At 40.4% G+C, this 26,416-nt stretch overlaps 1 protein-coding gene and 1 long non-coding RNA gene across 3 annotated transcripts in view; one reads left to right on the forward strand and one right to left on the reverse strand.

Annotated features, from left to right (window-relative positions):
• LOC140467339 (uncharacterized) overlaps nt 1–26,416 on the forward strand; it is a 72,867-nt gene that overhangs the window by 29,434 nt on the left and 17,017 nt on the right. The window lies entirely within an intron of this gene.
• The window catches only part of LOC140467336 (C4b-binding protein-like), a 47,818-nt gene that overhangs the window by 20,957 nt on the left and 445 nt on the right, over nt 1–26,416 (reverse strand). For both annotated transcript variants that reach the window (XM_072563630.1, XM_072563629.1), the window contains exons 2-7: nt 22,392–22,574; nt 14,971–15,067; nt 12,814–12,887; nt 11,745–11,927; nt 9,235–9,417; nt 3,964–4,063 (exon numbers count right to left, since the gene is read on the reverse strand). In XM_072563630.1, coding sequence (XP_072419731.1) covers nt 3,964–4,063; nt 9,235–9,417; nt 11,745–11,927; nt 12,814–12,887; nt 14,971–15,067; nt 22,392–22,574 — 820 coding nt within the window. The remainder of the gene's footprint in view (nt 1–3,963; nt 4,064–9,234; nt 9,418–11,744; nt 11,928–12,813; nt 12,888–14,970; nt 15,068–22,391; nt 22,575–26,416) is intronic.

Consider the following 26,416-nt stretch of genomic DNA (forward strand, 5'->3'; position numbering starts at 1 on the left):
GCGGAACTCCACTTGTAACTGGACTCCATGCTGAATATTTACCATCTACTACCACTCTCTGACTTCGACCGGTTAGCCAGTTTTCTATCCAATTGGCCAAATTTCCCTCTATCCCATGCCTCCTGACTTTCCGCATAAGCCTACCATGGGGAACCTTATCAAATGCCTTACTAAAATCCATGTACACTACATCCACTGCTCTACCCTCATCCACATGCTTGGTCACCTCCTCGAAGAATTCAATAAGACTTGTAAGGCAAGACCTACCCTTCACAAATCCGTGCTGGCTGTCCCTAATCAAGCAGTGCCGTTCCAGATACTCGTAAATCCTATCCCTCAGTACCCTTTCCATTACTTTGCCTACCACAGAAGTAAGACTAACTGGCCTGTAATTCCCGGGGTTATCCCTATTCCCTTTTTTGAACAGGGGCACAACATTCGCTACTCTCCAGTCCCCTGGTACCACCCCCGTTGCCAGTGAAGACGAGAAGATCATTGCCAACGGTACTGCAATTTCCTCTCTTGCTTCCCACATAATCCTAGGATATATCCCGTCAGGCCCGGGGGACTTGTCTATCCTCAAGTTGTTCAAAATGTCCAACACATCTTCCTTCCTAACAGATATCTCTTCTAGCTTATCAGTCCGTTTCACACTCTCCTCTTCAACAATACAGTCCCTCTCGTTCGTAAATACTGAAGAGAAGTACTTGTTCAAGACCTCTCCTATCTCTTCCGACTCAATACACAGTCTCCCACCACTGTCCTTGATCGGACCTACCCTCGTTCTCGTCATTCTCAGGTTTCTCACATACGCATAGAATGCCTTGGGGTTATCCTTGATCCTATCCGCCAGGGATTTTTCATGCCCTCTCTTAGCTCTCCTAATCCCTTTCTTCAGGTCCCTTCTGGCTATCCTGTATCCCTCCACTGCTCTGTCTGAACCTTGTTTCCTCAACCTTATGTAAGCCTCCTTCTTCCTCTTTACTAGACATTCAACCTCCCTCGTCAACCAAGGCTCCCTCACACGACCATTTCTTTCCTGCCTGATCGGTACATACATATCAAGGACACGTCGTATCTGCTCCTTGAAAAAGTCCCACATTTCCACCACATCCTTCCCTGACAGCCTATGCTCCCAACGTATGCTCCTCAAATCCTGTCTTACAGCATCGTAATTTCCCTTCCCCCAATTGTAGAAACTTCCTTGTTGTGCGCACCTATCTCTCTCCATAACCAAGGTGAAAGTCACAGAATTGTGGTCGCCATCACCAAAATGTTCACCCACTAACAAGCCCACCACTTGTCCCGGTTCGTTACCGAGTACCAAATCCAATATGGCCTCCCCTCTGGTTGGACAATCTACATACTGCGTTAGAAAAGCTTCCTGGACACACTGCACAAACACCGCCCCATCCAATCTACTTGATCTAAAGAGCTTCCAATCAATATTTGGGAAGTTGAAGTCGCCCATGACTACGACCCTGTGGCTTCTGCACCTTTCCAAAATCTGTTTCCCAATCTGTTTCTCCACATCTCTGCTGCTATTGGGGGGCCTATAATAAACACCCAACAAGGTGACTGCACCTTTACTATTTCTGACTTCAGCCCATACTACCTCCAGAGGCAGATCCCCCTCAAACTTCCTTTCTGCAGCCGTTATACCATTTCTAATTAGCAATGCCACCCCCCCTCCTTTTTTACCACCCTCCCTAATCTTACTGAAACATCTGTACCCAGGAACCTCCAACAGCCATTCCTGTCCCTCATCTATCCATGTTTCCGTGATGGCTACAACATCGTAGTCCCAGGTACCGATCCATGCCTTAAGTTCACCCACCTTATTTCTGATACTCCTTGCATTGAAGTATACGCACTTGAGCCCATCTCTGTGTCTGTAAGTAGTCCCTGTCAGTGCTACCTTCTCCACAGCGTCCCTACAGTCTTGGACATCCTGACACACAGCTAGCTTACTTGCTGGACTACAAGTCCGGATCCCATCCCCCTGCCAAATTAGTTTAAACCCCCCCGAAGAGTGCTAGCAAACCTACCCCCCAGGATATTGGTGCCCTTCTGGTTCAGGTGCAACCCGTCCTGTTTATACAGGTCCCACCTTCCCCAGAATGCAGTCCAATTGTCCAAATATCTGAAGCCCTCCCTCCTACACCATCCTTGCAGCCACGTGTTCAACTGCACTCTCTCCCTATTCTTTGCCTCTCTGTCACGTGGCACCGGCAACAACCCAGAGATGACGACTCTGTCTGTCCTAGCTTTTAGCTTCCAGCCTAACTCCTTGAGCTCTTGAATGACCTCCCCGGCCCTCTTCCTACCTATGTCGTTGGTGCCAATGTGTACCACGACTTCTGGCAGCACACCCTCCCCCTTAAGGATTCTGAAGACACGGTCCGAGACGTCTCGGACCCTAGCACCCGGGAGGCAACAAACCATCCGAGAGTCTCGCCCATGCCCACAGAACCGCCTGTCCGTCCCTCTAACTAGAGAGTCCCCTATAACTAGCGCTCTCTTCTTCTCCCCCTTTCCCTTCTGAATCTCAGAGCCACAGACCCCTTCACTGCAGCTTACACCTGCAAGGCTGTCCCCCCCAACAGTTTCCAAAGCTGCATACTTATTTTTTAGGGGAACGACTACAGGGGAACCCTGCACTGCCTGTTTCTTCCCCTTCCCACCTCTAACTGTTACCCAGCTACCTCTGGATCAATAAAAGACATCTGGATCAATAAAAGAATAGGATGGGTTTAGAGGGATTTAGGTTAAATGCCAGTAAGTGTGAATTGGTTTACTTAGGACATCTTGTCAGCAGAGATAAGTTGGACCCAAGAGTCTGTTTCTGAGCTGTATGACTCTATGGCAGTTGATCAAGAAAAAAGTTGATCAAGGATTATCTGGTTCAAAGTCAATACAAATGACTTTACTATTTTGGAACAACATTAGTGGTGGGGCAAAGTAAACACCAAACTTCGATGTTACTGTGCAACTAGGCCTTCAGTTGTCTGTGCCCATCCCCCTTGTAAAGCCCTGCACTTGTCCACCTCACTACTCTTTTAGTCAATGTCTTTGAAGTAGCTTTGTGTCAGCTACCCCACTATCACCATATCCTCCCATAGCTCTGTCCTCAATTTAGACTGAATGCTGTGAAGCACCACTGGATGTTTTATCGCAAAAAGGTGCCAAATGAACAAAATGTTCATGGGTGTTGAGTTTCCTGTTTAAAAGTAGTAAGACAAAAAAGGATTTGTGGATGGGACAGGCAGGCTTAATACGAGATAACCAGTTGAGGAACCATGAAAGCCCTTTGATAATGATACCACAAAATGTTTGCTGCCAAGAAAGAACCGCACATGTAGACAACTCTCTTGGCAGACTATGTTTACATGTGTCATCCATGGGTAATGAATTAACTAATTACTGGAAACAGTTAGGATTTAAAGACATTTTCTTACTTGAAAACTGTAATCAGAGGACACCATTATTTATAACTTGGACGAAAGGACAGATTATTTCAAAATTCAGTTATATTGCAAAGATCAGTTAGAATGCACAAATGAATTTCAAAGAGAATGAAACAAAGAGACTGGAAAGGGATACAAAGTTACACTAAGTGAATGAATGGGCAAAAAAAAATTGGCAGCGTATAACATGGAAAAACAAAATGAGAGAATAAAGCAAATTTAAGTGGTGAGAGACTACAGAATGCTGCAGTACAGTGGCACCAGGGCATCCTTGAAGGAAGTCACAAATAAGCAAGCAGACACAGCAAAGTAATTAGGATAGAGAATACCATTAAAAACATGGAATCCTTGCAGATTTTGGTCGCTAAAACCATTTCAGAGACTACTAGAAATTACCCATGGTCTCTTTGACCATTGAGAATGGTGAAATATACAGAGAATGGATAAGTTAACTACAATAGTGTGATGGAAATTTACACAGTGCTTGAACACTCACCCTTCATTGCAATAAAATACAACTTCACTTCCAAAAGTAGTACCTTTGGACGTATTATAATATCCATTCAGAATCTCTCCAGGATTACCACAATTTAATGCTGGAAACAGAAGGAGAAAAAGTTAAAATATGCCACATTATCCAGTAAGATTTGAAATACAATTCAATTAGATGCTTTTTCAGACAAGAGGTTACTGCAGTTCAAGAATGACTTAGTTTCAACAATGCAAATTAAATATTTTGTTCAATGATATCAGAGTGTCACAGGATCACTTAATACAAGCCCAAGACAAACCTGCAATGCATAGGTCTTACCAATTAATCCATGCTGAGGGGAAAGGATCCAGTTTTTATTTCAGGTAGTTTGTTCCCCTCCAGGCCATGGCAGAACATAATTCAAATAAGTCAGATGTGAAGAATGCCTCTTGTCCGACAAGGGAGGAAGGAGGAGTTTTTAAACATAGCTCACATTACACAAGATTGCAACGTAGTATTCAAGAAAGAGAAACTGGACGGAATAGGCTACTGAATGCTTCATGCCCATGTCTGTAACTCTTCATCGTAGAAACCCTAACCAAAAAGAAAAATTCTCCCTAGTCTTCTTTCAAGTTTGGTTAGGGTTTTAAAATGTTTCAATCAGACTCCCCCCAAATCTTTCTAAATTCAAGAACAGAGGCCCAGGAAAACAAAACTTTTTTCAGGGAGACCTGCCCTCCCCACATCAGCCCAGTGAAGCTCCATTCTATTCTCTGTGGCTCAACATCAGAAGTTATATAGTTACTTAAAATCACATACAGCAATCACTTTTCAGAGACTCTCCCACTGTTAACACCAAAATCAATGACTGATTTATCCATTCTTCCCGATCTTGGGTCAAGGAAATTAATGTTGACCAACACAAGGAAAAAACACTTTCCACTAATGAAAAGGAAAGCAACAATATTGTATACACTCAGCAGATATGGCAAGTCAAATCCTCTTTGAAGACAGACAGACAGCAGGTGTTTCTCTTCAATCTTGGTCAGTCTTGCGAAGTATTTCCAGCATTAAGTTTACTTCAAATTATGGAGGACCAGGCCAGAGCCCCCAGAAACATTTAAAGAAGGTAGCCTAAAACCTAATTTTTCTAGTTGTTTTAAGCAGATGCAAGGTGAATATTCACACTTAAACAAAACAGAATTTATTTGTACACAAATAAAAGAAAACCAAATTTAGAAAAATAACTATTTGAAAACCCAAATGTATCAAAAATTCAACCTAAAAAGCTGTTCCGATTTCCTGCAACATCCCATAACATATCCCTTAAAATTTAAGGTCAAACAAAGGGTCTGACAAGAGAGAGACTCAAACATCGAGCAGTTTCTTTGGATCCCCAACTAAAACTAACCCAAAATGAGAAAGAACAACTTTGAACTGGGAGAACTGACCACTCCAGTTTCATTGCACAAGTGTTTCTTTTAGCAAAAAACTGAAAGCTTTTTCTGATTGTTGACTAAGGTAACATCTGTTAGCCATTATTAAAAGTAGTAATTCAGACATTTCAGTACCTCTGCCTTGATGGCCACCACAAAAAAAAAATCAAGGACAGAATAACCTTCTTAAAGCAGCACCATTGTTACAAGATATACAATAGCTATTGTACCTTAATGAAAGCCAACGACAATTGTGAAGTGTTAATGTGAAACTTGAACCCAAAATATTGATTCAGTCAACAAAGCCAGCCACAGCCCAATTAGCATTTCCATCCACTAAACAAACTAGATAACTGGAAAAGGTAAGATTTTGAATATTGAAAATATGAAGCAAAAACTATTATTAGACATCTGCATCAGGTCAATGGCAGCCATATTTCATCACCCATGCCTGTCCCCTTCACACAGGCTGCTCAGCTTGAGCAATTGTAATTGGATTAATTGCTTGGCCTACAGTTTGAACTCCACATGGCATCAGCAGGAACAAGAATCCGATGTGCATCACCAACTTATCTTTTCCACGTCAGGGAGTGCTCTTAAATTGCTGTTCATCTTTTTTTTTAAAAAAGTTAAAACTTGAGAAGGTAAAAAAGTCTCACTGATCTTAATATTGCAATTGACCACATGATCCGCAAGATGACCAAGATCTTCAATTACCTAAAAATATTCAATGCAGAAGACAAATCCATCACTTGTAGAATTTCACACCTGTAATTGCAGGGGCACTAGCAACATAGCAATAGACATCAAGGGCACAGACTTTTCTCTCCAAATCACAGGATAACAAAGGGAGGTCACCAGCCATGCTGTGCCACAATTTATATCAATAGTCCCACAGCTGTCATCTTATTGAGTCATAAAGATGTACAGCACAAAACAGACCCTTGGTCCAACTCATTCATGCCAACCAGCTATCCTAAATTAATCATTTACCAGCACTTGGCCCATATCCCTCTAAACCCTTCCTATTAATATACACATCCAGAGGTCGTTTAAATATTGGAATTATACCCACCTCCACCACTTCCTCTGGTAGCTCATTCCAAACATACATTACCCTCTGCATGAAAAAGTTGCCCCTTAGCCTCCATTTAAATCCTTCCCCTCTCACCCTAAACCAATGCCTTCTAGTTCTGCACTCTCCCCAACCCAGGGAAAAGACCTGACCTATTTGCCCTATCCATGTCCCTCATGATTTTATAAACATCGATAAAAGGTCATCACTCCACTTTCCTGATGAAGGGCTTTTGCCCGAAACGTTGATTTTCCTGCTCCTCAGATGCTGCCTGACCTGCTATGTTTTTTCAGCACCACTCTGACCTAAACTCAGCCTCTGGCAGTCTAGGGAAAATATCCACAGCTTATTCAGCCTCTCCCTATAGCTCAAACCCTCTAGATTTTTCCAAAATCAACCAGTTTATAAATATGGTTTGATTAGAGTCAAGGGTCATATTCTGGAACCATGTCACACCATGACATATAATCCAGTAGTTTCAAAATGTAGACTCTTGAATCTGCATTTTAAAATGGAGAGAGAAAGCTCCGGTCTCTGCTACAACATACGTCTAATCTTAACCTCTTGAAATTTCTATTCACTGGGAAAGGAAAAAGTGAACTAATACTCATATGCAGGAATCAATTGCTATCACATTAGCTGAACCCAACTGCATCCTAGTTTCTATAAAATGAATATTGCAAGAACAGCTAACCTCAATTTAACATTCGACTTACTGGATTTCAATTCACCTGAATTTGTGGCCATAACTTTCCAATTGAAACTAACCATGTTTGATGTCTACCTGTTGCGAAATCCTAAACATAGGATTTCAAAGCTTAAATAAACTATACGGGTCACTCAGCTATAACACGAGTTTCGTTAATAAATTCGATGTAATGCGATTGATGAATTGGACACACTGTTTCTAAAGTCCAAACTTTTGAAGAGTATTTTGATTATAACACAATTTTGGCCCCATTAATTTAAATGGTCCTGCTATTAAGCTATTTTCTTATAAACACGGGCTTGTATGAAAATGGAACTACTGCATTATAATAGCAACAACTGTACTTGGTTTTAACCTCATTTGTTGAAAGTCTTAAGAAAAGTGGACTCCACAAAAAAAGCGAGAGAACAAAGTGGATGAAAAAGGGGAAAACATCAAGTTTAAAAAACATCTCTGCTTCCAGACACAAGCAGGGGAGAAACATTTTCAATACACTTTCTCCCCTTCAGGAATTTTCAATCTTTTGTCATTCAGATATGGCCACACCCAGAAAAATGCTGTTCCAATCTGTATTTAACCAAAATAGACAGACACAAACCCTGACTACATAAAGGGTCAGCGTGTCTTTTAAGGCTGGCATCTTGAAATTAAGATGTTCAGTTTGCAGGAATGGAAGGCAAGATCGATCATACACAACTGAGAATGATCTCAACAAAAATACATCAAACCAGCACTTTAAATTAATAGCAGTTGAGGAAGCACAACATTATGAACTGGATGGAGCACCAGAGCTTCTTACACAATACACGTTAAAGTATTCAAATATAAATTGGTTGTGCTATACTGCCACCACCACTAGCAAGATACAATTACACGTTTACAAGGCAGTTACATGGGCAGGTCAGAAATTTGAAGCAGAGTTCCAGCAAAGGATCACCATGAAAGCTACCCAGTGACAAGGCCACTAGTTTTAACAGATTCCTTTTATTTATGTGAATGGACCAAGAAAGTGATAGCAGGTCAGAGTCTAATTTATGGACCAAGTGGTAGTCAGGATGGGATGCATCTGATGTTTTAAATCAAAAAGGCAGTCTACAGATTAGAAACTGTATTTTAAAACAATATAGTTTGTAATTTTTCCAACAAGTCAACATTACTTAGCCAGTTATACACTCAGCTTTGCATTTTAACACCTAGATGTCACACTGCATTAATTCAGCTCAAAAAGTGGCAAATAAGAACTTGAAAACATTGCAACTCCATTCTCCTCAACACTGATGAACAAGTTGCACTTGATTCCAATATAGCCCATTCAATTATACTGCCAACATCTGGATCAGAGCAGATTTGAAGAGGGTAATTAAAAGAAAACCAGGACTATGGAATGGAAGACTACAATTTATTATACACTTCATTAATACACTTCTTCGTGACCAAGTTTGAAAAAATCATGGAAGATGCAATTTATTAATAGCAAAGGACATTCATAAATAACCTACTTATCTTCCTTGCTTACAAGCTTATGTTCAATGAATTTGATAGTAAGAAGTACAGAATGTGCAAGGAAATGGTTTCCCTAGTTAACAAGAATCAAGACATTATTTATCATTAGCAAAAAAGTAATCTTTGCTGGGAGTTTATCATGCACAAGAAAAATGGTCCAAGTCAAGCCACATTGCAGGCTACATTTGAACCACTCATATGGCAGCCAGGTGACAGCAAGAACAATTATTTGTGACTACATGTCTCTGCTTAAACATACGAGATCAAGTGTTTTCATATGATCCAAATGCAGTCACTTGAAAAGCTAAAAAAGAACAAAGCTTATTTGCAGCCCAGGAACAAGCCCTTTGGCCCTCCAAGGCTATGCCGATCTAAATCCACTGACTAAACCTACAGAAGGACCTATATCCCTCTGCTCTCCACCAACTCATGCATCTGTCCAGTTGCACCTTAAATGAATTGGCTGTGCCTGACCTCTACCACCTCTGCTGGCAACATGTTCTAGGCACCTACCATCCTGTGTCAAGGACGGAAGGAAGAAAGAAAAAAAAATAGAATTGCTAATTACTTACGTTCACAGACAGCACGCAAGGGAGACCAAGTTCCATCTTTCCTGCAGGTAATACGTTTTGAACCTCCTTCCTGAAACAAATATCCTGGGTAACACTTATAAGTAATATTTGTACCCACAGGAAATGTGGTCGGATGATTAGCCGGTGAGCCATTTTCCAAAACAGGAGGTTTTCCACAGTCACCTTCAAAAAAACAAAAAGGAAATAAAAACATAGCTTTTAAAAGTTCAGCAAGTCTCACTTTCAGTGACTCATTAGTGCATTAGAAAGGTCAAATGAAGAAGATCACCCCAAAATATGCTGGGGTTTGGCATCTTTTCAAGTTGTACTTGGATTTTCTCCCCAATTTCAAAGCCATGGATTGTGGAAATGCCTCATTTGGAAATGAAGCATTCGCTAAAATACCTATTCATTCTGGTGCAGAAAAAGTGGGGGTCAAGTCATACTCCTGTATGCAATTCAATGCAACACGGAGAGAATGCATTGATGGCAACACAACAAATTGCTAGAAAAGCTCAGCAGGTCTGGCAATATTTGATACATAACCTTGCAGAAAAATACTGCATTTTCAACTTCTCTAATGCACTTTCTTAACCAAACTCCAAATATCAAAATGAGTCTATTCAGTCTGCCTCAAGGTTACATACACTTAGGGTACTCCATGATACAAGTCTTTTTTGTCTATAGCTGTAACTAGGCTTCCCTAAAACTTTGCCCTTCTGGATTACAAGACAATTATTGACCTGTATATAATTCATTGTGTTTGCAATTATTCCTGCTGCTCCCCTTTCAAATGTACAAGATACATTTAAGAATACTGCAGCAAGTAAAAACTGTGCTGAAATCAGTGAAAGAGAAGTAGTTATGGCAAGAAGAGAATCATGTCAATGATCATATCAATAGTGGAACATAATAAGCAAAAAGGAAAGTTGTAACATGTGATGGCAGGGAGGAAGAGTGTTCAAGAAACTGGAAACTCTATTTGATCAATGAAACGACATAAGCCAAATCCTGTGTTTTCTACATGGTGCCGGCTACATGTCAACATCATGCATTGGGTGCAACATCCAGTTCTCTCTTCCCTCCATCTACCCACAAACTAATTATTTGGGTGAAGATTAGTTCATTCCAACTCATTACCTTTTGATGTGCAGATAGAGACAATGCAGAATTTGAAGTGAGCCAGGAGTCTTCACTATAAAAATCGTCTTCAATGATTTACTGTCAGTTGATGCCACGTGCCAACAAGCAGATGAGAAGTTGAAGAAGTTGACAATTATAGATCCTCACTTGGTACCAGAATAGCATGGGTCCAGGAGGGAAAGGAATAGAATTGACATGCAGTGCCATTTTTAACTAATTATGGAAACAGCACACTGCTGTACCACTTAACTAGACAAGGTGCACTGTATTCGAAGTGGATGGTGCAGTTAGCTATGTTAATGGCCAAATAAAGATCAGGATGGATGTCCAAGGTTGAATGTGTTGTGGAAAGTATACATAGATAAATGGAATGCACTTAATTATTCAATCAACACCCTGGTCCAATGTGAATTCAGATGAAACGGCACTTCATCACTCAACAAAATAAAATTCATGTGCTGTGGGCGTTGCCAATGGGGCAAATAATTATTATTTGCAATCCTTCAATTGCCTAGAGCACTGTTCAAACTCAACCATTTTGCTGTGGGGCTAGAGACTTTTTTTAGGGCAGACAAGGCAAGAATGACAATTTCCTTCCCTACAAAAGGGGCATTAGGGAACCAGGTGGGTTTTTCACCCGATAACTGCCTATAGTTTTGTCATCATTTATTGATTTTAAATTCTACCATGGTGGGCTTTGAATCCAGGTCTTCAGAACATTACCCTTGTTCAATTTACAAAACAAAATAATCATCCAGAGACCCAGATATCAAGTGATTAGGGCTATATGGAGTGAGGCCACAATGATCAACCAGAATCTTATAGAATTGGAAACAAAATAAAAACTGTAGATGCTGGAATCCAAAGTAGACAACCAAGAGGCTGGCTTGCTGCATTCATCCAGCCAGAATCTTACTGAATGGCAAAGCAGGCTCAAGAGCTGCCCCAGTTCCTTACATCTGTTGGTAATAGCACAAGGTCATTGCCTCCCCATTGGTCCAAACTGGAAGGGAGAGTTGAGAGTGGTTATCTTCCCAGTTGACATACTAAACAGGAAACACCATGCCTTGCTCTAGTGAGAAAATGAAGTGCCTGTTCGTAGCAGGTTTGTACGAGTTGTGTACATGACGACCCTGGCTCCAACTGAATTCTGCATTGAAGGGTTGAGGGAGAGGGGTGGTTTCCAAGTGCTCTAGATGAAGAAAAATCGCATCATCTAAAGATAAAACCACAGCACTACCAGTAATGTGGCAAGTGATTACACTAGAATCTGCTTGCACAATTAGAAACATAACAGGGTTTGATTGTCAACTTGGATTTCACATCATTTTTCCCTGCAAAAACAAAACTAAAATATATTTCTGTACCTTGACACCTCGGTGGATCCTTATCCCATTCTCCAGCCATTGTACAGGTGATGGTTTTGTCACCGATTAATGAATAACCATCAAGACATGAATATCTTGCTATACTTCCAAACGTCCAGGAGTCACTGTCAGATGATGAAACTGTCCCATTAGAAATACGGGGAGGTTCAGGACACTGGACAACTAAGGAAGAGTGAAATATGTTCAGACCATCAAATAAATGCCGTCATGACAGATCATACTGCTTGACCAACAAATAGCTATTTCTGCTTTATTCCTAGTTTCTAACTCACTGCAGAACCAATTTTTGGACAATATCAAATGGAGAGGAGAGCAGTGACAGGATTGGAGGAGTCAAGCGCAAACAGCTTATGGAAGGATATTGTTTCAAAGAGTGTTTTGAGGATTGATAGATGCAAGTCAACTGCATTCTGCTCAGATATGAAAAGTTTGATCAAAACAATAAACCTTTAATGTTCTAATTTGTTGCAGAAGCTAACAGCTAGAATCATACACTCTTGCCCAAATTTAAATCAGCTTAGTGATTAAATGCAAGTTAAGCTGTGAAAATGCTTCAATGTACATGAACAACATTAGTCTCTGAAGAGAGATGATAGAATACTCTAGTTCAAAAAAATTAAATTTATACTAGTTTTGTAAGTTTCACCAATTATCACTTTTTTTCTGCATTCAATTTTTTTTACATTTAACTGCAGAAGGCCACAGCAGTAGTGTTATGAGAAAGCGATTCGACTGAATGTCTATTTTAAACTGCATCAATTCTGAACAGGTAGCTTCTAAACTCAACAAGCAGAGTTCAGTAACTGTCAAAAGAATTGCACAGTAAAGCTAATTCCATGGTATTTCTAACATTTGAAAAATGTTTTTGCTTCTTGTCCCACACCAGCTCATGCTATTCAGTGATCATTTCACAACTACTTCCTTACTAATCCCTCCTGCTGAGCAAAGTCCACTGTAAAGACTGTAAACAACAGTTTAATATGGTTCATGTATTTGGTGCAGAAAAACCAAGACAACCATCCTGTTCCATTTAGAGCTCCTCACTTACTTTCACATGTTGGAACCTGGCCACTCCAACCATTGGCTGTACAAATCCGGTTTTCCTTACCAACAAGGTTGAACCTAGAAAAAGAAATGGAAGAGCAAACTGCTGAAACATCAAAAACAGAAAATCACCCAATATCAAAAACCAAACAATGGTAGTGTGATATGAAAAAGTAGCAAAATAGATTATATGGATCAAAGTCTCTCAAACGATATTTACTGTACTGGAGGGAGATAATCAATGTTCCATTAGGATTGGTGCAAAGTAAACACCAAAATTACTTTGATACTATGCAACATGGGCCTTCAATTACTGAGGTCCAAAGTAGCATTCCCTTTCTGGAGCTCTGAACTTATTGGCCTCATTATTCCTTCAAACTTCCTCAATGAAGCTTTGTCAGTTGCCAAATATTTCCCTATTCTCTTGTGGCTCTGTCCTCAATTTACATTCAAAAGTTGTGAAGTATCATGAACTCTTATCACTAAATGAATAAATATTTGTATTGGATTGTCAAAGGAAGTGTACAACCAATTGAGTCATTGAGGGTTGTGAACAGTGTGGATACAGAACCAAGGAATGCAATTTTCATGAATTTCCAAAAGACATTTGATTAGGTGCCTCAAAAAGAAATTGTTGCCAACAGAAAGGCAGTTCATAATGTTTGGTTGGGACAGAAGAAACATTAGACAAGAAACAGTTGGGCTAACTTTGCCATATTTTGGTTTATAAACTGTAACCAGAGATCAGTAAATAGTCTCAACTGTTTACAAGTTGTTAGTAACTCGGATGAAAGGACAGACTCTGCTGTACCATACTGATAGCAGTTTGACATCAGGATAGACAGAAATGCACAAAATACATGTTGAAGAATCCTCAAAAGGAATGCATAAATGGACAGAAATCTGTAACAGTCTAACATGAAAAGAAAACTGTGATGTTGTTTATTTGAGAGGGAAAAATTTGCAAATTATTTAAGTGGAGAGAGACTAGAGACAGAGGGACCTGGGCATCCTTGAAGGAAATCACAACAAATAACCAGACAGGTAAATGGAATGCCATCCTTTATGGGAAGGGATTAGGATATTTTAGGGGGGGGGGGAATAAAAAGGAACTCTTGCTACATCTCCATGGAAATTGGATTTGGAGTGCTGTGCCTTCAGATGTACATTTCACTGGAAGGAGTCGAGGAAAATTTCACTTTGCTCATTTCCTGAATAAAAAATTTTGACCATTCATCACAAGGACAAGCATATACTCAGGATTCATAAGAATAAGACATGGCCATGTGAAAACCTGGATGTGTTAGAGGGTTCTTGACAGGTCAGGGTCAGCAGAGACAGACAATATTTCTCCTTATGAGATGGATGGAGAAAACAATGACCACTAGGGACACAAGGTACCTTATTAACATCCTATTTGAGGAAAAAACTTCCTCATTGTCCTTTAAGGGACTGGAAACTTGGGGATTTGATCGGAGTTAGCAGGAGAGGTTCCAGGAACAGGCATTTATGAACTAAATGACAGACAGGAAAGCTAAGGCCAGAACCAAATCAGCTACAATGTTATTATTAACTGGAAGAGCAGTCTTAAATGGATTGAAGCACCTGTTCCTGCTCTGACTAATTATGGGAGTATCCCAGAGTTTGATCATCAGAACAGTCACATACCTTAGACTGTACAAACAAACATTCAACTAGGTTAAGTATTTTAATGTTCTGAAAAGTCATATCTAACCAAAACATTAAATTTTCACTCCACAGATGCTGCTGAGTTTCTCCAGTATTTTGAGATTTCCAACATCTGCAGTATCTCAAGAACAGCATGCGATATTTCAATCCTGAACCATTTAGATTGACAACTTTGTAAAAACGAAATGCATAAAGTTTCTAAGTGATGGGATTTGGACACTCAAACCGATTGGGTCAATTGAGACAAAATACATTAATTTTCTGAAACTGTGCAATAATGGGACAAAACAAGTTATAGAACATGAAGTCTTATTCAGAGACGAGACAGGAAAATTAAACCAAAAAAAAAAGTGAGCATACGGCGGGTTTCTTAGTTTGTGCAGGTAGTGGATGGCCTCAACTCAAATGCAAAAGCATAATTTTTCGCTACACAATGAACAACCTTATTTTATACAAGCACTTGAACACTTACCCTTTCTCACAATAAAAAATAACTTTATTTCCAAAAGTGGTGTCTGATACGTTATAATACCCATTCAGAATTTCTCCAGGATTACCACAGTTTATTGCTAGAAACAGAGGGAGAAAAAGAAAGTTAAAATATGCTACAGTATCCAATAAGGTTTGAAATACAATTGGTTATTTTTGTGAAAAGTACAAAGCTATTGAGACAATAGATTACATCAATTCAACAGTGTCAGTTCTAGCAATGCAATTTAAGATTTTGTCCAACATGTGATGTCACAGGTTCACTTAATACTTTTACTAGTTAGTCTGAGCTGAAGGATAAGACCCAGTTTGTATTTTTAGTGGCATATTCCCTCCAGGCAATGGTAGAATATGAATCAAGTAAAATAAATATTGGGTATGCAGAAGTTCAGCTCCTTTAGCAAATGAGTGATAAAGACAGGAAAGCAAAAAATCTGGCCTTGAGCTACATAAGCAATAATATGTGTATTTTGAACAATGTAGTCTGCCATTTGTGGGTAAAATTGAGGACACTGTACAGCGGTTCATCCCCAAGAAGAGAAAGATTATCCTGGGAGGGATTAGACAGCCATGGCTGACAAAGGAAGTCAGGAAATCTATCAAAGAAAAAGAGAGATCCTATAAAGTGCCAAGAGCACTGGGAAATCAGAAGATTGGGAAGGCTACAAAAACAAACAGAGGATAACAAAGAGAGAAATAAGGAAGGAGAGGATCAAATATGAAGGTAGGCTAGCCAGTAATATTAGAAATGATAGTAAAAGTTTCTTTCAATACATAAGAAACAAACGACAGGCAAGAGTAGACATTGGGCCACTTCAAACTGATGCTAGAAGCCTAGTGATGGGAGATCAGGAAATAGCTGGAGAACTTAATAAGTATTTTGCATCAGTCTTCACAGTGGAAGACATGAGTAATATCCCAACAATTAAAGGGAGTCAGGGGGCTGAGTTGAGAATGGTTGCCATTACAAAAGAGAAAGTGCCAGAAAAGCTAAAAGGTCTTAAAATTGATAAATCTCCTGGCCCCAATGGGCTACATCCTAGAGTTCTGAAGGAGGTGGCTGAGGAAATAGCAGAGGCGTTGGTTGAGATCTTTCAAAAGTCACTGGAGTCAGGGAAAGTCCCGGATGATTGGAAGATCGCTGTTGTAACCCCCTTGTTCAAGAAAGGATCAAGGCAAAAGATGGAAAATTATAGGCCAATTAGCCCAACCTCAGTTGTTGGTAAAATTCTAGAATCCATCATTAAGGATGAGGTTTCTAAATTCTTGGAAGAGCAGGCTCGGATTAGAACAAGTCAACATGGATTTAGTAAGGCGAGGTCGTGCCTGACAAACCTGTTGGAGTTCTTTGAAGAGGTGACAAGTAGGTTAGACCAGGGAAACCCAGTGGATGTTATCTACCTAACTTTTGTATCATCGGTAAACTTCGCTAGAATGCCCCCAGTCCCTTCATCCAGATCATTAATATATAATGCGAACAGCTGCGGCCCCAACACTGAACCCTGCGGGACACCGCTTGTCCCAGCTGCCATTCCGAAAAAGAACCTCTTATCCCAACTCTCTGCCTTCTGTCAGACAGCCAATCCTCAATCCATACCAGTAGCTCACCTCGAATACCATGGCCCCTCACCTTGCTCAGCAGCCTCCCGTGTGGCACCTTTGATAAGGTGAGCTACTGGTATGGATTGAGGATTGGCTGTCTGACAGAAGGCAGAGAGTTGGGATAAGAGGTTCTTTTTCGGAATGGCAGCTGGGACAAGCGGTGTCCCGCAGGGTTCAGTGTTGGGGCCGCAGCTGTTCGCATTATATATTAATGATCTGGATGAAGGGACTGGGGGCATTCTAGCGAAGTTTACCGATGATACAAAAGTTAGGTGGATAGGCAGGTAGTACTGAGGAAGTGGAGACGCTGCAGAAGGATCTAGACAGTTTGGAAGAGTGGTCCAGGAAATGGCTGATGGAATTCAATGTGAGCAAATGCGAGGTCTTGCACTTTGGAAAAAGGAATACAAGCATGGACTACTTTCTAAACGGTGAGAAACTTCGTAAAGCCAAAGTACAGAGGGATCTGGGAGTGCTAGTTGAGGATTCTCTAAAGGTAAACATGCAGGTTGAGTCCGTGATTAAGAAAGCGAATGCAATGTTGTCAATTATCTCAAGAGGGTTGGAATATAAAAGCACTATTGTGCTACTGAGACTTTATAAAGCTCTGGTTAGGCCCCATTTGGAGTACTGTGTCCAGTTTTGGTCCCCACACCTCAGGAAGGACATACTGGCACTGGAGCGTGTCCAGCGGAGATTCACACGGATGATCCCTGGAATGGTAGGTCTAACATATGAGGAACGGCTGAAGATCCTGGGATTGTATTCATTGGAGTTTAGAAGATTAAGGGGAGATCTAATAGAGACATACAAGATAATACATGGCTTGGAGAGGGTGGACGCTAGGAAATTGTTTCCGTTAGGCGAGGGGACTAGGACCCGTGGACACAGCCTTAGAATTAGAGGGGGTAAATTCAGAACAGAAATGCGGAGACATTTCTTCAGCCAGAGAGTGGTGGGCCTGTGGAATTCATTGCCACAGAGTGCAGTGGAGGCCGGGACGCTAAATGTCTTCAAGGCAGAAATTGATAATTCCTTGTGACATCAAGAATTTAAGAGCTACGGGGAGAATGTGGGTAAGTGGAGTTGAAATGCCCATCAGCCATGATTGAATGGCGGAGTGGACTCGATGGGCTGAATGGCCTTACTTCCACTCCTATGTCTTATGGTCTTATGCACTGTTGAACATTATTTAGCTGGGAGGAATATATTGATCTGCAGTCTTGGAGATAACTTGGCAAAATTAAAAAATATAATTAAAAGCAAGCAAATTTTTGTTTTGTTTGCAGAGACATTCAATACAGAAGATGGTAACAGATGGAGGTTAGACAGAATTTGATTTATTGTCACATGTACTGAGATACAGTGAGAAGTATTGTTGTGCACATTATCCAGGCAAGTCATAAGTACACCAGAGTAATAGAACAGATTGCAGAACATAGTGTAATCGCTACAATAGAAGGTACAGAAAAAAAATGAACTCTAATGTGAGAGGTCTGTTCAAAAGTCTAACAACATCAGGTGAGAAGCTGTTTTCAAATCTGTTGATAACACGTTTTCAAACTTTTGTATCTTCTACCTAATGGAAGTGGGTGGAGAAGTGTATAACTAAGATAGGAGGGGTTGGCTGCTTTCCTGAGGCAGCAGGAAGTATAGATAGAGTCAGTGGATGGAAGGCTGGTTTGCATGGAGTGGGCTGTATTCACAACTCTAATTTCTTGCTGTCTTGGGCAGAGTAGTTGCCATACCAAGCTGTGATGCATCTGGATAGAATGCTATCTATTGTATATCTATAAAAATTGCTAAGCATCATTGCGGATATGCTGAATTTCCTTAGCCTTCTGAAAAAGTAGATGTTGGTGTACTTTAAGCGTTGACATGGATGTACCAGGAAAGGTTGTTGGTGCTTTTTTCTTCTAGGAACTTGAAGGTCTTTATAATCTCCACCTCAGCACTATTTCCAATAACAGATCACCATAAAAGCTGCCCTGAGGGGTGGCCAATAGTTTTCACAGATTCCTTCTATTTGCATTAGAGGGTCAATCACACCCTTGGTCCAAAGTCTAATTTATGGACCAGAGGTTGTCAAGATGGAATACATCTGTTATACACTTGAAACTGCATTTTAAAACTATTTATTCTCTGTGATATTTCCAAAAGATCAAGACTACTTAGCCAGTTAATTATACTCTCAGCTTTGTATTTTAACATCCAGGTCTACATCTACTTCACTCAGTAGCAGTGACAAATAAGAAACAATTGCAGCTCTATTCTCTTCAACATTGATGAACAAATTGCAATTGATTCAGATATAGCCAGTTTAATGAGAAATAATCTACCAATATCTGATTAAATTGGATTTCAAGAGGGTAATGAAAAGAAAATCAGATTATGAAATGGAGAAACAATTTACTTGAAGAATTATTAATAATATTCTTCTTGGTAACTAAAGTTGAAAATGAATTTTCTCATGGAACATCTATATCATTAACTTGTTTTTGAAAGTTACTGTTAAAAAAGGTTCCTGTTCAAACTAATACTCCTTGCTCACGTCTGAGCAGCAAACACTCTTCCAACCTCTGTACTGCATTTGCACCAAGTGTCATAAAGCTAGTCCCTTTTGCTTTTAAAAGCTGTTCCTTGCCTCAAGGAGGCTCTGCCCTTGATATTTTTCAGAGCGGTAATAAACCACGCCAGACTCCAATCAGTCTGGTTTGGGACAGAGATGAAAAGGATTTTGGAAAAGCCTATTGTGTACATGTAAATAGAACAAAGAAAATTTACAGCCCAGGAACAGGCCCTTCGGCCCTCCAAGCCTGAGCCGATCCAAATGTACTGTCTAAATTCCTAAGCATCTGTATCCCTCTGCTCCCCACCTACTCATGCATTTGTCCAGACACATCTTAAATGAATCTACCATGCCTGCCTCTACCACCTCTGCTGGCAACGTGTTCCAAATGCCCACCACCCTCTGTGAAGCACTTACACGTGTATCTCCCTTAAACTTTCCACCTCTCACCTTGAAAGCGTGATCTCTCATTATTGAATCCTTCACCCTGGGAAAAAGCTGGTCTCTATCCACCCTGTCTATATCCTTCATGATTTTGTAAACCTCAATCAGATCCCCCCTCAAACTGCTTTTTTCTAATGAAAATAAACCTAACCTACTCAACCGCTCTTCATAGCTAGCACCTTCAATACCAGGAAACATCCTCATAAACCTTCTCTGCACCCTCTCCAAAGCATACACATCCTTTTGGTAATGTGGCAACCAGAACAGTACACAGTATTCTAAATGCGGCCGAATCAATGTCTTGTACAATTTTAACAGGACTTGCCAGCTCTTATATTCAATACCCTGTCCAATGAAGGCAAGCATACTTTTTGCCTTCTTAACCACTCCATCCACCTGTGCAGCAACCTTCAGGGTATAATGGACCTGCACTCCCAGATCTTTCTGTCCATCAATGTTTCCCAAGGCTCTTACATTCATTGTATAATTCACTCTAGAATTAGTTTTGCCTAAACGCATCACCTCACTTTTTTTCGATTGAAAACCATCTGCCACTTTCTGCCCAACTCTCCAGTTTATCTATATCCTCCTGTATTCTCTGACAGTCCCTTATGCTTTCTGCTACTCCACCAACCTTTGTGTCATCTGCAAACTTGCTGATCATACCAACAGTGCCCTCTTCCAGATCATCTAGGTATACCACAAACAACAGTGGCCCCAACACTGACCCCTGTCGAACACCACTGGTCACCTTTCTCCATTTTGAGAAATTTCCTTCAACTACTACTCTATGTCTCCTGTTGCTCAACCAGTTCTTTAATCGACCTAGCTAGAACACCCTACACACCATGTGACTTCACTTTCTCCATTAGTCTACCATAGTCAAACACCTTACTAAAGTCCATGTATATGACATCAACAACCCTCCCTTCATCTATCAACTTGGTCACTTCCTCAAAGACCTCTATTAAGTTGGTAAGGCACGATCTCCCCCGCACAAAACCAATGTTGCCTATCAATAATAAGCCCATTCTATTCTAAATATGGATAGATCCTATCCCTCAATACTTTCCCCAGCAACTTTCCCACCACTGACGTCAGGCTCACTGGTTTCCCTACTACCCTTCTTGTACAGGGGGACAACATGAGCAATCCTCCAATCTTCCAGCACCTCATCTGTACTTAAGCATACCACAAAGATGTGTGTCAGGGCCCCAGCTATTTCCTCTCTCGCCTCCCTCAGCAACCTGGGATTGATCCCATCCAGTCCTGGGGATTTGTCCACCTTAATAACCTCGAGCCTACCCAACACATCTTCCCTACTTATGCCAACATGATCCAGACTAATCAAACTTCTATCTCTAATTTCAAGATTCATTATGTTCCTCTCCTCAGTGAACACTTATGCAAAGTAATCATTCAGAATCTCACCCATTCTCTCAGGTTTGACACACAGCCTTCTTTCGTTATCCTTTAGTAGACCAATCCCTTCTCTAGTTACCCACTTGCTTCTTATATAAGAATAAAATGCTTTGGGATTCTCTTTAATTCTGCTTGCTAAAGCTATTTCATGACCCCTTTTAGCCCGCTTGATTCCTTGTTTAAGGCTAGTCGTACTCTTCCGATATTCTTCCAGGGCCTGTTCTGTTCTTAGCTGCCTCGACCTTATGTATGATTCCCTTTTCCTCTTGGCTAGTTGTACAATTTCTCCTGTCATCCACAGTTCACAAATCTTGCCCTTCCTATCATTTGCCTTCAACGGGACATGCCTATCCTGCACTATCTTTGAAAGCCTCCCACATCCCAAATGTGGGCTTCCCTTCAAATAGCTGTGTCCAATCCACATTTCTGAGCTCCTGCCTAATTTTGATATAATTGGCCTTGGCACAGTTTAGTACTCTTCTCTTAGGACCACACTCTTCTTTATCTATGAGTATTCTAAAACTTACAGAATTGTGGCCACTGTTCCCAAAGAAATCCCCCAACGCAACTTCTACCACCTGGCCTGGCCCATTCCCCAGTACCAGGTCCAATATGGATGAGACTTCAGGCCAAAGTGGTCATGTTTTAGAAGTGACCTGTATAAAGAAAAGGGCGTGGTCAGCTCTCTAGCTGAACTAAGCAGTTTCAGTTGAGTCTGACCTGGCGGGAAGTTCAACAGGGAGCTGTGTAGAAACTTTCTTTTCTTCCCTTCAACTTCAACTCGTAAGGAGATGTTTCATGTTTAGTGGTTTTTAAATGAGTTTGCTTATTGGGACTGTTATGTGTATTCGTAACAGCATAATTAAGTCTACTTGGATACGCTAAGCTCTGTAGGGGTTCTCTACACTGTTTTTTGTGTTTCACTGTGTAATTTTATGAATAAATATTTGTCTGCTTTAAAAACCAGTAGTCAACCTTGCTATCATACTCAATGTAACTTTCACTGTACACTTACTGAAACCAATTGCAAAGTTATGGCCTGGGGCTGCCTACTTAAGAATGTTTTGAATGGTCTGGCTTAGTCCATAACATAAGGTATAGAACACAACTGTTCCCTTTGCTAAATCAATATTAAGTGAACCTAGCTGCGAGATGACTCTGTCAGGTAAAAAGATGATCAAAATTAAACTATTTTTCAAGCCATATTGAGGCAGTTACCATCCCAAGACTCATCTACAAAAGCAGTAATTTGGGTCTAGGATTTAACTGACTTAAAATTTCCTTTGAAAACATAAATGGGCCAGTAAGGTGGAGAAATTAAATGGGGAAGGAGAATGTGGAGGGGGGAAAGATTGCTCATTACTTACGTTCACAAACAGCTCTTAGAGGTGACCAAGTTGAATTTTCCCTGCAGGTTATATATCTTGAACCTCCTTCTTGAAATATATATCCTGGGAAACACGAATAAGCAAGTCTTGTACCCACAGGAGAGGTGGTCTGAGGATTATTTGGTGAGCCATTTTCTAAAATCGGAGGTTTACCACACTCCCCTATTAACAAACAAAAAAAGTTCAACAAGTCTCCTTTCTGTCAAAAAAAAAGCAATAATAATACACAAAATAGAAACCATCTCCCTAAAAATCTGAAATGTCGAGCGCTGGAATTTTTCAATATTTTAAACTACAAACTTACATTTTCCTCACCAAATTCAAGTTCATTGAAATTGACATTTTAACCATGTTCCACGTTTGGGAGAAGATTTGTAGCTTGGGTGCTCATTGTTGTGGTTCTGTTCGCCGAGCTGGGAATTTGTGTGCAAACATTTCGTCCCCTGTCTAGGTGACATCCCAAGCACTGAGGATGTCACCTAGACAGGGGACGAAACATTTGCAACACAAATGCCCAGCTCAGCAAACAGAACCACAACAACCATGTTCCCTTGATTAGGAGACAAAAAACTGACTATTCTCTTTAGAAGATCTTCTATTTATTTAGCATGGTTTAACACGTATACCAAGATATTTTATATGACCAATAAAAACCAACAAACAGCTGAAGGACACAACCAAGTTAAGCAATACAATAATTGACCAAGAATTACAATGGCTACAAGCATAGGTAAGAACATTAACATTCTGTGGCCAGTTACTCACCTCCTGACACTCCAAAATATGTCCATTATATGCAATGGATAAATCAGGAGTGTAATGAATACTTTCCACTTGCCTGGATGAATGTAGTTCCAACATCACTCGAGAAGCTTGACATCATCCAAGACAAAGCAACTCACCTGATTGGGATCACACCTTCAACATCCATTCCCTCCACCAGCTGTTGTATATAATATCCACAATACACGCTGCTACAAGGCACTAATGCTCCTTTGACAGTATCTTACAAAAAAACCCCTCTACAATCTTGAAGAAATGAGAACATAATGTTCAATGGGAAGGGCATCAACTGCAAGTTCCTTTCCAAGCTGGATATCATCCTAACTTGGAAAAATAGTCCCTTTATAGTCTGGAGTCAAAATTCTGACACACTTTCGCATTGTGGGTTACCAGCAGTGATGCTAGATTTGGGTTCCACCAGAGCAGTTTCTCACCTCATATCAGCCTTGGTTCAAACATGGACAGAGTTGACGATGACTACTCTGGACACCAGTCCACATTTGACTGAGCACCGCATCAAGGAGCCCTAGAAAACCTACAGAGGAAACTCTCCACTGGTTGGAATCTTGTTGTTGGAGCCCTATCATTTTATTTCCAGGTCATTATGGTAGAATGTTTCTTAAAATAAAAATGTTCAGGGATGTTATGAGACATCTCTGGAGCAGGTGAGACTTGAACCCCAACTCAGAGGCAGGGACACTACCACTGCGCCACAAGTGCCCAAATTTCTCAGGCTAGGATCCTAGACCAATTATCATGAGCTGCTTCATTGTTGACCTTTGCTTCATAAGCTCAGAAGGGAGATTATTCAGCTGCATTTGTTACTCCTCAGATATTGAGGCAGTCTTTGCAAATGCAGCAAAACATGGACAATGTCCAATTTTTATTTGGCCAGAAGACCAACACAGAACATGAAAGAACAGTACTTGGTGCAGATTTAGGATGCAAAGCTTTGTATGATATCAGGTTTATTGTAAATAAAATTTAATGAATGATTAAGGATGCTATTAACATTCAAACAAATGTAAAAGTTAACTAGGAGAAAGTGAGGACTGCAGATGTTGGAGTACCAGAGTTGAAAAATGTTGTGCTGGAAAAACACAGCAGGCCAGGCAGCATCGTAGGAGCAGGAGAATCGACATTTCGGGCATAAGACTCCTGAAGAAGGGCTTATGCCCAAATCGTCAATTCTCCTGCTCCTCGGATGCTGCCTAGCCTGCTGTGTTTTTCCAGCATGACATTTTTCAATATAAAAGTTAAGCCTATTTCACAGTTCAATGTTTGATTGGTTTCTGTTACTCTTTAATATTACCACCTTAAAGAGCAACTAGGTACAGCCAATAATTGTTGCCCAGCCAACTATCCCCAAATGCCATGAGAAAATAAAAGATACAGCTGGAAGGAATACAAATCAGAGGGGTCATTTTAACTTTCCATGGCAGAAATAATAAGTCACTTAACAATTGCATGAAAGCATATTCATCCACTTAGTAGGCACTAGGAAAGGGACACTAAATAAGCTGTTCTCCTGGAGTGGTGGCAAGGACACATATGGAACAAGAGTTTTAAAAACCCACAAGCCATGGCCGACATTAGTAAAATTACTATTTAATTTTAAAAACCAAAATTAAATTACAAAAGTTATTGTGGCTTTTTTTTGGCCAGTTGGAGATGGTGGAAAATGGATGGGGCTTAGAAGTGGCCCAATCAGCAGTGTTTTTAAAAAGGTTTCTATGAAAAGCCTGAAAGTACCAGTTGATGTGAGATCAGGGAGAAAACGAGGCAGCAACAGGTTAACATTGAGAAAATCAGGTTTAAAAAAGGTAACAAAATAAGATGGGCGAGGTGATTTTCCCCAAATTCTGGCACTGATCTGAAATGCATTGTCATGCCAGAGTTTCATATCATGCAATTTAATCTACGTGACTGCCATAATCACCAGTGATCTTTGAGCAAAGGCAAATAGATGTTCCAAGTCATATTAGACTCAAAATTTTAAACTCTCCATCGTTTCTGCAGACTTGCTGACATTTTTTTTCCAAGCAATCTAAAATTTAAAAAGGGATCTTTAATATTAACAATATTCCATTTGAAATAAATCTCTGAAGTTCAGTTGTTCTTTATATAAAAGAGACAAGGATCCTCCACAACCCTAACACAAGTCAGGCTATCAGCCTCAGGTGTTAAAATGAGAAAAAGATGTACACAAAGTTCCCAGTATATATGGATATTGACTCACAAAGTAGTAAACAGTACATGGGGAATTTTTTTTTAAAAACGCGAGCGCTAATTATCGATTTACTTGAATCGAAAAGTGAAAAATGTGATGATTTGGAGATGCTGGCATTGGACTGGGGTGTGCAAAGTTAAAAATCACACAACACCAGGTTATAGTCCAACATGTTTATTTGGAAGCACTAGTTTTCAAAACGCTGCTCTTTCTAAATAAACCTGTTGTACTATAACCTGGTGTTGTGTGATTTTTAACTTTGAACAAAAAGTTAGTCATTAAAAAAATGAATAAGCAGATTAAGTGGCATCTGTGACCAGGTTTCCTCCCACAGTCCAAAAATGTGTAGGTTCGGTGAATTAGCTATGCTAAATTGCCCGCAGTTAATTGAAGAGGTAATTGTAGGTCTGGGTGGGTTGCTCTTCGGAGGGTCGGTGTGGACTTGTTGGGCCAAAGGGCCTGTTTCCACACTGTAAGTAATCAAATCAGAAACGTTAATGTACGTTTCCATGATGTTCTTTCATTAGATGTGGTCACCAACATAAGAGAACTCAGAGTAATGTACTTTGAATATACTTACTTGCAAAGTTTAGTATCAATAAAACAACGTTTTCACTTTACTAAATCGGGCGTTAAAAACTGAATTTACATCAAAGGAAGGCTCCATCCCTTAAAACATCATGTTTTTGGTCAGGAATAATTCGCGTGAAATGAAACCCGCATATGGTCAGAAATAGATCTTGCCCATCGAATGCTATTTTCGGATTTTGAACCTTTCGACAAAACAGATCCGGAATCCATAGCTGACGGAACCAATAGAGAGGATGTTCACTTCGCGCAGACCTGGTCTCTCCCCTTAACATTCATTCCAATTCCCACACTCCAAACATACTGCAGACACCCCACCCGCCTCTCGCTGGAGATTAATCTTAAACCCCAAGCTGTGAACGCAGGACAGACCTGGTCTCTCCGAACCTATTCCGAGCAAGAA

This window comes from Chiloscyllium punctatum, chromosome 45 (genome assembly GCF_047496795.1).
Source record: "Chiloscyllium punctatum isolate Juve2018m chromosome 45, sChiPun1.3, whole genome shotgun sequence".
NCBI classification, from domain to species: domain Eukaryota; kingdom Metazoa; phylum Chordata; class Chondrichthyes; order Orectolobiformes; family Hemiscylliidae; genus Chiloscyllium; species Chiloscyllium punctatum.